Source organism: Lagopus leucura, unplaced genomic scaffold (assembly GCF_019238085.1).
Source record: "Lagopus leucura isolate 7727_CA_CO unplaced genomic scaffold, USGS_WTPT01 Super-Scaffold_100034, whole genome shotgun sequence".
In the NCBI taxonomy this organism is placed as follows: Eukaryota; Metazoa; Chordata; class Aves; order Galliformes; family Phasianidae; genus Lagopus; species Lagopus leucura.
The window spans coordinates 5,073,553-5,086,340 of NW_024962283.1; the positions used below are offsets into that span (position 1 = coordinate 5,073,553).

Here is a 12,788-nt window from a genome sequence, read left to right on the forward strand (position 1 = left end):
TGGTTTTTTTTTTTTCTTTTCTCCTTTTTTTTTCTTTTTTTCTTTTTTTTTTTTTTAAGTCCAACATAAACGAGGAAGAAAAAAAAAATACTTCTGACATTTCCAAAAAACAGAAATAATAGCAAAGTATATTAATATACATTCAACATATACTGCGTATTGATTACTACAATACAAAGCCATGATAAAAAACAAAACAAAACCAAAACGGAACCAAACCGAAAAGTGTGATACTGCGAAATGGCACCGAAATGGCACGGTTACAAGCGAGTCCCTGCTGTGCTGGGTGCTGACTGAGGGCGGCCGACTCTCCCAGGAATACAGTGTCGTGTAAACAAAAGGAAAACGAACCAAAGGCGCAGAGCAAAAGGCTTTCGGCGCCTCCTCCCCCCCCCCCCCCCAGGGCCTGGGGCTGCCAGCTGGGGGCTTTTCCTCCTCTCCAGCTTTCCAGCCTGTGAATCCATTCAGCGTCGTTTTCCCGGGGCTGGGGGCAGGCGTTGGTAGCCATAGCGAATTAACCTCTGCCATGCTGGTTTCACACTTCCTTCTGTGCAAATTCGGGAGGGCTGGGTCGATTCTTTTATTATTATATATATCTATTTTTAAATACTCCAAAAGTGTCATTAAAGAAGGATTTCAGGTGTAGCTTCAACGTCCCAAAGGCAATGGTGACGCCACGCGCTCCCCAAGGCCTGGATGCTGGGGTGCTTTGCTTTCTCTCAGCCAAGGAAAGAACAACAAGAAGAACAAAGAAGAGATCTATGCACGTTTGAGCTGCATAAAGGAGAAAACCACTTCTGCCACAGGCACGAGAGAGAAAACCAGTCACAATTACAAAGTCATTAAAAGAAATAAAATACTTTGAACAAAAGGTGCATGTCACAATTCATATAGAACAGAATCTAGTTAAAAATTTCTCTCAAACAGAAATTCCTTTTGCCTTTTATTAATAACAATAATAATAAAACAACATTTACCAAAAAAAAAAAAAAAAAATCCTAGATGATCAGGAGAAAAAGCTCAGAAAACAAAGGAAAAAAAAAATCTGTCTTCCCTACATTAAGCCAGGAGGAAGAAATTAAAAGGGAAAAAATAATTGCATGGGGATCAGAAATGCAAAAATTACAAAGGGGGTGGGGGAGGGCAGGGGAAGAAGTGATCCTTTCAGCACGGTGATGAAGGAAGGAGCAGAAGCAGAGATGAGGCAGGACAGCACAGCTCCCACCTGCGGGGTGGGGGGACGGGCAGAGCGCCCTGCTGCCCTGCTCAGGGCCAAGGAGCAGCACTGCAGGGCAGGGATGCACTGCAGGGCAGGGATGCACTGCAGGGCAGGGATGCACTGCAGGGCAGGGATGCACTGCAGGGCAGGGATGCACTGTGGCTCCTGCCTGCCCTGTGGGCTCCATGGGCTCTGCTCCCACCGCCGACCCCGCATGCTCACAAACCAGCCCTCCAAACCAGACTTGGTGCTCGGGCTCCGCTGACGCGTAGGGTTGGGTTCTCCGGTGATTTCAGTGATAGCTGGAGTTACAGGCAAATATGGCCAACAAAAAAATTGGAAAAAAAAAATAAAATTAAAGAAACTGAAGGAACAACACACTGGATGAAGTGATTATGAGGAAAGGGGGCCATGGTATTCCAGTTAGTCAGAAATACTACGGCAATTTGGCGCAATGCTGCTAGATACTGTTGGTTTAAAATGGACCTTTTCATTTCAAAGCTGTACATAAAACCTGCAACAGAGAGAAGAAGCAGAGGTGTGTTAGGGGATACCAGAGAATGGCAATTCTGCTCCCACAGCCCCTCACCGCATTCCCAGTCCAAACCCACGGGGTAAAGCCCAGAGCAGAGCCCCCACCAACAAAACGTGGCTCTGGAAGGACAGCAAAGGCATGAAGGAGGGCCTTGAGCAAACAGGGGGGGCGGAAAACAGCGAGGAGCTCAGAGCTGACAGCCTCTTCTCCAGCCCTGCACCAATGCTGGAGCAAAGGGATGGGGAAGGAGATGCACAGAGTCACGCTGCTTCAGGGCTGCCATCCAGGAGAGCCCAAATGTGCAGCTGGAGAGAAAAGGAGGACACAGATACTCACTCCCTCCTGCTTACACCCCTGCCTGCTCCATCCCAAAGGGCACCTCTGGGTGCTTGTAGCTCAGTAGGACATCTGTGATACATGTTGATGGGTAACAAGAGGTGTTTAGATGCTGGTTGCCATCACCTAGGTTGGGATGCTCTTGAGCTTCCAAACTTTCCCCACATTCTGTAACATCAAAGAACAACATCAGGGTTTGCATTAGGAGCACTAAAGAGCTGCAGCTTCTGCATGTGGGTCAGGCCAGCAAGAAGCCCAGCTCATTACTGCTACAAGCTCAGGCTCGGGCCAGCAGCAGCACCCAAGCACAGAGCTCTACAGGCTGCCACAGGTTTGGACCCAAAGTATGTCATAGCCAGAGATGGTTACAGCATCCAAGCCTCAAGTGCAGTGAGAAATCCAAGAGACTCTCTTTAACTCAGCTCACGCAAACTGCATGGAAGGGCTTCGATCCCACAGTGGCAGCCAACCCTTCCACCCCTGTGGCTCTGCAGAGCTCACTGGCAGCAGAGGTGGCTTTGCAGTGCAGGCTGTCAGAACAACGCAGGTCCTCACAGCTCCCAACCCGCAGCCCAGCAGTGCCCACGCCACGTCTGCAGCCTGCCAGCTCCTTACCCTCACTCTCCCTGTCACGCAGCTGCTGGCTGGCCATGAGCGACGACTGGCTGAGGACGGCATCAGACATCCGAGCAGAGCTGAGCGCTTTTCCTGCCATTAAACTCATCCCAGGCAGGTTATCTAACTGCACCTGCGGAGACACCGGGACACAAATCAAAGTGGGACCAGAGCCAGGCACCTACAGCTTCCCCGGCTGCCTCTGACAGCTGCCCAGGGAGTTTCTGCCAGCCTTCAGCAAGGGCTTCAGAGTACAAGAGTACAGAGTGCACATCAGGGACAGTGCAGGTGCAGGCAGTGTCACCTCAACGTGGAATGGAGGGACAACTCGACTCCCTTGCAGACTTACTAATTAGATGTAACTAATTAGAGACAAGCCCTCCTCTACAGCAGTAGGAAGCTGTAGCAAGAAACATGCCACAATCTGGGTCTGATTGTTCTCAGAGATTCAAAATGCAGAAAACAGAGCAGCTGCTCTTTGCTCTTGGTGTGGCCAGGTCACTGAGCACTGCAGAGCTGAAAGCTGGGCTCTGTGCATCTGTAAAACTTCTGCAGCCACAGCCAAGCCTGGGGCAGTGCAAATGGTTTCATCAGAAACACTCTGGGGGCAAAAAGAAAGATGCAGCCAGCTCTGGGACAAATCAGGCAACACGTGAGCAAAGGAGAAATTCCACATTGGTCTCTGCTAAAATGTTTTCAGCATTAAGCAAACTGGGCATGCTGACTGCTGCGTCCCAACAGCACTTCGTCCCCAGCAGCCCTGCAGAGCAGGGTGCTGCCTTTCTTTTGCGTCACCTCCTCCATAAGCCATACACATCTGGGAGCTGCTGGGCACAGGACTCTCCCCACTTACATAGGCATCATCACTGTTCTGGATGGTGTGATGTCTCTGCAGGGTGCGGGGCCGCGGGTGCTCACTGGATGCCGGCCGTGCTGGGTATCCCAGCCCGTTGTGGTCAGGCACCTGCATGGCTTGGCCTGGGGAGCTCCTGTCCATACAGTTCCCTACGACAGACTCTTGAAATCAGATGAAACAGAGAAGGGTCAGATTAGCACAAGGAACCGTGGTAGCTCTTGGCAACACGTGCCACCGCAGCACAAACCAATGTCGCTTGCATTGCGCTGCCCGCCAGGTGGGAAGGGAATTGCTGGCTCCTCTGGCTCAAGCACTGGAGCACCAGGACTCCCTGGGATGGCCCACAAAACTCTCTGCTCCTGTAGCAGCCTCCATCTGCCTCCCCTCCCGCCCTGCACCCTCCTCCATGCATTGCTCACATTACACAAGAGAAGGAGAAGGGTCTTCTCCACCTCCGACACAGGATGTTCTTAGCAGGGCCCCTTGGCAATCGTATGCAACAGATCTGGCTGGAAGAGCTGCCAGGATAGTAGTTGTTATCAGATGACTTCTCCCTGCCCTCCTCCAATCTGGCTGTAGGAGTACAAGAGCATTCTGCCTGGCAAAGTCCATCTGCACTGCAAGCTCTTTTGAGCAAGGGTAAAGGCTACATTCCTATCAAGCAGAACCTATCGTCATTAAGTACACGATGTTTTGAATAAAGTCCTGAGCTATGGAGAAGCCTATCGCTGGCTGTGGTGCACGTAAACAATTCTCTGTCGGTGAGCAATCCTGCAGAGCACAAACACGGGGATGAGGCCACGGGCCCTCAGGAGCTGCCCTGACGTGACACGGCCGCAGGTGGATCCCAACAGCAGCGATCGGGTTTGCAGGAAACGGTCAGCAGGAAGCAACTCTTGGTTGTGCCAGCAGCGAGACATTCCTGGCTGGGACTGTGCCCTGGGAGCTGGCAAGATGCGTGCTTTCCAGAGACTCGTCCCTAACATTACTGAGGCTCAAACAAGTCCTGCTCATTCCCTGAGCACCCCACGCTTCTCCCCAGCACGCAGACTGCGCTGCTGGAGCGCCATCCCAGCAGCAAGGCATGGAGCTCGCAGCCCCCAGAGCCCAGCCGGCCTCCTTCCTTTTGCACATCTGTGGGGTTAAACTCAGTTAATGGCCAGCATTCCCGGAAAGCAAGAAGGAAAACATGAGGTAAGGCAGTGCTGGCAGTGCAGGGCCGCCCACACAGCGCTCGGGGCCCTTCCAAGTGTGGGAATGGTCGGGGCAGGCAGTGCCAGCAGCGGGGAGCAGCAGCAGTAAGGAGCCCAGAGCGCAGGCTGCTGCCCTTGCCCCTGCCCCGCTCCGGCAGCGAGGGACCCTTTCATCCCTTTGTGTCGGTGCATGTGATGCTGGCACCCGGCTTCCCAGCACTGGGGAAAGGTTTCCCACGGGCAGTGCTCCGACCCCAGGTTGGAACAAGCCTGCAGCTGAGCCGCTCGGATGCGGTTTAGTCATCCCCTAACCACAGATTTGGTTGAAACTCTCATGATCTGCAGTTACCTTCTGTAACTGGCTTTTAAAGCAGGGTCAATGCACTCTCTTGGAAGGCATAAATCCTGCTGAGCCCCCGCAAATCTGCACTCCTCCCTCGAGCAGCATGCATTTCACAAGCTGGAGAGAAGGAGGAGGTATTTGCCCTCTCAGCTGTCCTGTCCCCACAGAGGGGATGGCTGGAAAACCCCAAGCTGTGTCTGAGAATGGCAGCCTTGCAGAAAGCCATCTCAGGGTGCCAGTGCTGGGGTGCATAGCTCCTGCTGCCATCCCTCAGCACCTGGAACACTTGGGTTGTGCTACAGGCAAGCAAGAAGCAGCAGGGCATTCAGGGTGTTTGCAGCAAGGTTTTACAGGGTTGAACTGTAGGAAATGTACCTCGGTCTGCCTAGATGTCTGCTCTGTTTGGAAGTGAAGTAACACAGGCCAGATTCCAAGTGGGTTATTAAAGCCAGGAGGAAAGCTCTGAGCAGCTGCATCTCAGAGCATAGTTTACTATACAAGCCCTCCAAACAGCCCCTGTCAGAAGTGCTTACACAATGCAACTCGCAAACATTTGCTCGTTTTTTACTCATTTACAAAGTCTTGTTGTCTAAAGTCCTTTTCCCTTGTGTAACTTGTTTTAGCACCGTCAGGACTGGGGCAGAACTTTACCTTCTGACTTGGTTAAATCTTATCACTTTGCACATTTTGGACCAAGATATTACGATGTAAACTCAAGATTTGGTTCAAAATGCACTGCCACAGCTTTCAAATCCCACTTAACCTGAGGTTACTCTTCCCTTTTGTGCTGCAAACACCATGGGGATATTAAAGCCCGAGAGAAAACACATCACTAACACAAAATCAAGGAAGACTTCAGAAAAGCCAGGCCTTGTCCCTGTCCCCTGCTCTGAGGGACACAGCTTGGCATGCCCTCACTGCTCTCTGCGCCTCTCTGTTCCCAGCCAGTACTTTCCCAACAAACCCATGCTGTGTCCCCAAACAAAACAGTGCCTCCTGTGCCCAGGACACTGCTCCCCTGCAATAGGGTTCCCTGTGCCAAGGGCAAGCTGATGGCTTCAGACCAGTACAGCTCAGTCCTGCAGTGAATACTGATCCACCCCGCTCAGCCTGGAAAGCCTCTCTTCAAAACCATCTTAGCAAGGGGGTAGGACTGTGTTTTTTCCTACAGAGAAGGCCTGTAATTATAGCTCTGACAGCACATCACTGTCAATGCAGCCACCAAGGAGTAAGGGCTCAAGGGCTGTTTCCAACCAGCAGGAAAGGGCTTCACATGCTAATGGCAAGCTTCAGCTCCCTGTCTTTAGAATCAACTCCTTCCAGCTAAAGCAGGGCTCCAGCCTCACTGCTGCTTCCCCAAGTGCCCGAGCAGTGTGAGGCAGACTTAGCAGCACCTATCACCATTCTTATGCTGCAAGTTTATGGAAGCCTTAGCAATGCCTGGACTCACAGTTCTGCCCCTAAGAGAAGGAATGCGCCACGTTACAGGGCTTCCAGAAAGAAGATCTTTGCTGGGCACTTACTTACACCTGGTGGGGGATCACCCCAACAAGAAGAAATGAGTCAACAGATCCCAGCATCTCTTCAGAGGCAGCACTATCGTGGTCCTGGCCTTTATCTGCCTACAGAAGTAGGTCACATTCCGAAGAGAAGAATCTAGCAGAGTTCTTATTTAACACTGTTTATTAGTGAGACTATGCCTGCAATTTATAGCCACAGAAGCCAGAAAGAATCTAGGTAATTCTGTGCTATGCAAAATATGTCACGAAACCATTGCAGTACTAGGTAGGGATGGTGTTCTCTGGCAGGAACACAAGCAGCACGCAGCCAGTATGGAAAAGCATTTCAGCCATGCAAGTGGCCCTGAGCCTTACCTCTGCTGGGCACCTTATTCCTACTGAATCCAGCAGCGGGCTGATGCCTGTATTGATGCGTCCCCAGCTCCTGAACGTGATTAGCAGTTCCTAGCAAAGATTCTGGGTCCCCGTGCCCTCCTGCATTTACAAGCAGAGGGGTCTCGTGGCAGCCTTTGGTCAATGTATTTGAATTCTTACTGTCTGGAAAGCTGTCCCTGGCGCCCTCGCACGCACAGTCCTCCTCCATGCTCTCCGAGTGGAACAGAGCTGGCTGGTGTACGTATCCATGCGGTGGCACTGATGCAGGTACCTGCTGGATACATTCTTGAGCCCTGATTTTTAGGAGATGCTGGGGGCTGCTCTGTGGATGATAGGTGTCAGCACTCTGATAAGGCAAAGACAACGACTGACGCTCCGACAGGCTCTGTCCCATGCTGGTGCCCATGTTTCCAGCATCCCCTTGACTCATGTGCCTGAACAACTCTTGAAACTCTTGCTGCTGCTGCTGTTGCTGCTGCTGCTGCTGCCGTCGTTTGATGAGCTGTGCAAATTCTGCCTGGGGCAGCCGCATGTCCGTGTGCCCCGTGAGAGAGTGACGGGGAGAAAGGAGTCCCTGGAGGATGTGCGGTACCTGCTGGTGTCGGCTGTAGTCAGGAGGTGTTGGGGACAACAGTGCTTGCTGTAGTGCCGATGCAGTGTAGTGCTGTTGTTGCTGATGTGCATTTTGAGGGAAATTGGGATACTGGTCAAGCTGTGGGACTTTGAGAGCTTGCTGAGCTGGAGGAAACCCAACTCCTCCTGATGGGCTGTAGTTACTGGGGGAAACACGAGGCTGCTCTGGGAACAGGTGGGGGTGTAAGTGCACCTGGTCGTAGTTGGCGGGGGGATTCCTGTACACGTTCAGACTGCAAAGAACAGAAAAGAACAAGTGACTGCACTGTCAGCTCCAGCTAACGAGGCGTGCAGGGCTGTCTTTGGTGCTCCCACCTCACACAGGGTTTGATCCACCGTACCCACATGAGAGCAGGGAGACAACAACTACTCCAAAGGTAGAGTGCCCATCATCCTGTGCTCCAGGTCACCCACGAGGGCAGCTGCAGTGTAAGGTGGTGCGGCTAGTAAATGTAAGGGAAGCAGGAACCCTGACTGTACCGAGGAGAAAATATGATCTGGGGAAAGCGTCTGTTTCATGTAGCAAGTGTTCAAGCACTCTTCTTAACTTTTCCACTTCCTGCCCTGCCCTGGCAGGAGGCAGGGACAGCCACTCCTGGCACAAGGTGCTTCCCAAGGCACAAAAACCCACAGCCTTGCACACTCTCAGAGCTCCCAGCCAGGGCCAGGAATTGCTGCCAGGAGTCAGTTTCACCCCCAAAACAAGGGGCTGATGAAGAACCCCCCAGAAGCTGACAGCCAGCAGTTCCTCCTCACACCCAGCCCCATTCCCAGCTCAGGGGGGACGTGGTGCAGCAGTGCAGTGGCCTTACCTGTGCGACTCAGCGCTGTCGGCGCTGAGCTGCTTGGACAGCTGCCTGTGGCCATAGGTGAGGGAGGCCATCAGGTTGGCGCGGTGCTGCATCTGGATCTGGTTGGCACTGGGGCTGATGGACATAGCCCGCGTGTGGGTGCCCTGCCCGGCCACAGAGGCCCCTTGCAGGAGGTTGTTGCTGACCATGTCGCCGGGTTCCTGCACTTGGATGGTGACCTGCTGGGCCTGGGACTGCTGCTGCAGGGCCAGACACGTCAGCCCCATGGTTGGGGGAGGGGAACAGTTACCAGACTGTGGGAAGATCGTGTTGTGGGACGGCATCCCTTGGAACTGGGACTGGGAGGCTGCACCTATGAGGAACAGAGACTCTCAGCACCCACATCAGCCCAGGGCAAGGCTCAGGAGAGAGCAGCACGCAGAGCCCCAGGACGCACAGCAAGGAGAGCCCTACTGCTGGCAACTCTGACAGGCTGCGTCAGGGTGCAAGGGTCAAGCTAGAGCCTCTTGCATAGAAAGAGAAACAAAGCACAGCTCACAGTGATTTGTATCAACCCAAGAATATCAGCCCTTCCTCCCCACCCCCGGGAGTGATAAGTAAGGATCTCATGACAAGAAACGTATCAACGCGTTCCAGCTGGCAGATCCTCGCACGCTCTCGATAACACCAGCCCTTGCTGCCAGATGGAGAATCTTTTACATCATCAGCAAACTGCACGAGGATTTGAGCACAGGGGGGACCGAAGCCCCCAGCTCCCCCACGCACTGTTTTCCCGGAGGCTGGATAGCAGCACACGGCTCTGCTGCCCCGAGGAGCACAGATGGCTCAGGCAACTGTCAGCACTCACCGTGGGGCTGCAGCACGCTGCTGCTCACAGGAGGTGGGCTGCTGTTTGGTTGCCTGAAGAGGTGGTTATTAGGGTGATTTGGGGGCGGGCTGGATGGCTGAATCCGTAACCTGCGCAGGGAAACAAGCACCTTTTCATCACACATGCACTTCATTAAGACACTTTTTCAGCTGTGAGAGCTGATGCCAAACGCTGTATTTTTGTTGTAAGACAAACACCATGAAGCCCATGCTTGGGATCCCAAACTCTTTGCAGCTTGCCTTCTATTTTGAGAGCCATGCTTAAAACCAGCATAACCTGGTGGCTACAACAAAAACCCTGGGATGAGAACATCACAAGCTTTCTTCCTGACTCACTGTGGCCTGCAAGAAAACCTTCCTTCCTTCCTTCTCTCCTTCCTTTCTTCTTTCCTTCCTTCCCAGAATTCAGCCTGCCTCATTTACAAGTCAGGGGTGATTAAAACAAGGACTGTCACCTAACACAAAGTCTGAAAAGATGTGAGAAGCCCAAGAACACCTCTGAGCAGTAATCATGAGAGAAACTGGCTTAATGAAGGTAACGCATTTTCAAGCTGGTCAAAAGGCAAAATTCTCTGTCATCTGTTCAAAGCAGATTTGTGCCTTTGAATCACATTTCTCTAATTCCAGAATTCTTTCAGAGAGGATCCAACAAAAAGGACCGTGCACATTCACCTGTGAACTGCCTCAGCCATTCTTATTTTACACACCTCCAGCCTGGCCCTGGACTCAGCTCATCCTTGGGTCAGGCAGAGTAAATCCCACCCCCCAGAGCTTTGCTAAAGCCATTTCTTTACCTCTGAAGCTGGTGAGTGAGCAGAGCTGGCTGGTTTTCACATTGAGCTTGCAAGGGTGGAGAAGGCTGAGGTGGCCGGATACAATCCTGAACCAGGCATCAGAAAACAAAAAGTGTTTGTGATCAGTACTGTGTCAAGTAATACAGTTAGGACGTGGTGAAGAGTGAAGTGGGACATATCCACATTCTCCAAACACTTGGTCCCTGCCTGCAGCTCTCACTATCACAGCAGCAAACATCACGGCTGAAGTCCTTCAGGCTCACTCCTCGTTAAGAAAGCTGAGCAATCTACATCTCCTCAATCTCACGTGGACCTGCTCTGTAGTTTTATCTGCAGCCATTCAGAAAACACAGCTAAGACATCAGAAAGTCTACCTCAGGCTCTAATACCTGGATCTGCTGATGAAGAATCTGATGGTGCTGCTCTTGCTGGTACAGCATGTGTTGCTGCTGTGTCTTCTCCAGTGTCCTCTCATCCATGTGCCCACCATACATCTTCTGAAGCTGTTCACATTCCTGTAACGAGGAATTCACGCCCTAGAAGTGACCGTTTGGTTCACGCTTATGGGACAGAAAGGCACTCTGCTACATGAGAAATCCAGTAAATAAAGTCTAATCCATTTAATTTGATGGAATTGGGTGTGCAACAACACAGCTAGCTCAAGCCTTAGATAACAGAGGAGAAACTGCGCACAAGCTCAAGCTGGCAGCATTGCATTCCCTTAAAAAATGCACGCACGAAGCTGTAATAATGATAACTTCAAGGTGAAAAGAGCATCTCATATTTCCACCCTATTGCAAGGTGAAAGTCCTGTCCTGATGCCAAATCCAGCTCAAGCCATGATAAGACATGCACTGGTTGTACACGGGATAGCATGCAATATTACTCCCAGTTCTAGCAGTATGAACTGCCCTTTTCCCAGGCATTCTGGAACAGCACCAAATCTTTGCTGCCCCAGGAAGTGTGGGAGAGCAGCAGATGCAGTTTGGCAGTGCTGATGTGACCACAGAGGCCACATGTGGGCACAGCACCTGCATTTTTTCCCTAGGAAGAGAGGAGCGGAAGCCCCCAAAGCTCCCAGATTGCAGTTGATCAGCACGTACATTTAGAGGGCGTTCTGCAGGGTTTGCTGCCTTAAGTCCCCCACCCCTCTCACCTGCTGAAGCTGTTTGATGCTACTGTTATTGCCCATCTTCTCCAGGTGGGCTTTGAAAGCCTGGATGCTGGCAGCACCATCAGAGAAACGCCGAACCGGGGAGAAGCGTTCGGTGGGGAGGTGCAGAGTATTGGAGTCCTTGTAAATAGAACTGAACACATGGGGAAGTGAGTTAGTGATGCCAGATAAAAAACAAGCTGCGGTACAGAGGCACTTGATTTAAACCAGCCACGCCAAGTTCTACCTGCCCACTCACCCAGAATAAACCATGTTTTAGATCAAGAAATAAGGTGCCATCAATACCATGAAGAGGAAGCAAGATTACTGAGCATCCTCAGCAGCTGGGCAGATAAACATGATTCAAGGTTGAACATGATTCAAGGTTGAACATGACTCAGCCACAAATCAGATCAGAGACGGGCAGCAACTCGTCCACCCAAAGGCAACTTTGAAGAGCAGACACAGCTAGAACCAAGGCAACTGTGCCCGAAGAATTGCACACATTTCCATTTGCAGTGAGAATTCTTCTTCACCAGGGGGAGCCAGAATAGGGCTTTTTTGGGGAGCTGGATTCTGCCAAAGCTGGGGCTCCCTGTTGTCAGAGTTAAGCACTGAGCTCCTGCCTGCACTGGGATGAAATCTCAGCACCTGTGACAGCCTGGCACTGAATTCAACAGTACCCCAGCTGCTTTCATGTCGATACGAACCTCAGCTGCATTACTGCAGGCTAGTCAAAGTCTTAGCTACTGCTCATACTGCTCTTCGTGCTGCTGTGCATATTGATTGCTCTTTGCTGAAGTCTGTTCTAAGAAGAATGATTTCTCCGGAGCGAAATCATCCCTGAGCCCCATTCCTGAGGCTCCCCCTTATCAGAACATGACTGTGCTGGAATGCTACCAGCACGCTGGGGTCAGGTCTTGTCCCTTAGCAGGACGTAAATCAGTTTCTATAGACTTCACATGACTTCCTCCCATGGACAGAGCTATGTCACTCCCTTTTGATACCATCCCATCCATTATCCTGATCCATTCGACCTGTTGCACCAATGCAAAGCGGAAACTACAGGTAAAAATGACACTGAGGTTCCCAAACACACATGGCCAAGGCAGACCAGTGCTGGCTGCTGTACTTCAATCCGCTTTCAGATACTAAGTTATCATGACCAAAATGGGTGCTCTATATAAAGAAGATGGCTTAAAATATGTGAAGTGCTAAAATAAAACCCACCAGCTGTTCAACAGCCACGGTCTAGTTATATGATGACACGAGTGCTAATGGTTTCTGTGCTGTGTGTGTGTCTCAGACACGACTGTGGGGAGTCTGTTTAGGCCACAGTCAGATGAAGTTTCCATGATTCCTTGGGTAAAATGCGAGGCAGGCTCACAGCACACTACAACACCACGGGTGGAATGAACAGAATGAACAAAACAGCCTCAGGACCGTGAGGCAGAGGTGATATCAACATACTGACACAGGGTGTTTTAACAATTCCTCAAAAAAAAAAAAGTAAGTCAGTTCCTGCAGTGCATGAGTG

General features: G+C 51.4%; 1 protein-coding gene across 7 annotated transcripts in view; it reads right to left on the minus strand.

The window, feature by feature from the left end:
• Positions 1-1,076: 1,076 nt before the first annotated feature.
• SIK3 (SIK family kinase 3) overlaps positions 1,077-12,788 on the minus strand; it is a 71,219-nt gene continuing 59,507 nt past the window's right edge. For all 7 annotated transcript variants that reach the window (XM_042882298.1, XM_042882297.1, XM_042882292.1 and 4 more), the window contains 10 exons: positions 11,255-11,405; positions 10,488-10,613; positions 10,099-10,184; positions 9,285-9,394; positions 8,438-8,789; positions 6,972-7,858; positions 3,559-3,722; positions 2,706-2,838; positions 2,091-2,258; positions 1,077-1,733 (listed from right to left, as the gene is read on the minus strand). In XM_042882298.1, coding sequence (XP_042738232.1) covers positions 2,101-2,258; positions 2,706-2,838; positions 3,559-3,722; positions 6,972-7,858; positions 8,438-8,789; positions 9,285-9,394; positions 10,099-10,184; positions 10,488-10,613; positions 11,255-11,405 — 2,167 coding nt within the window. In that variant the 3' untranslated portion in view covers positions 1,077-1,733; positions 2,091-2,100. The remainder of the gene's footprint in view (positions 1,734-2,090; positions 2,259-2,705; positions 2,839-3,558; positions 3,723-6,971; positions 7,859-8,437; positions 8,790-9,284; positions 9,395-10,098; positions 10,185-10,487; positions 10,614-11,254; positions 11,406-12,788) is intronic.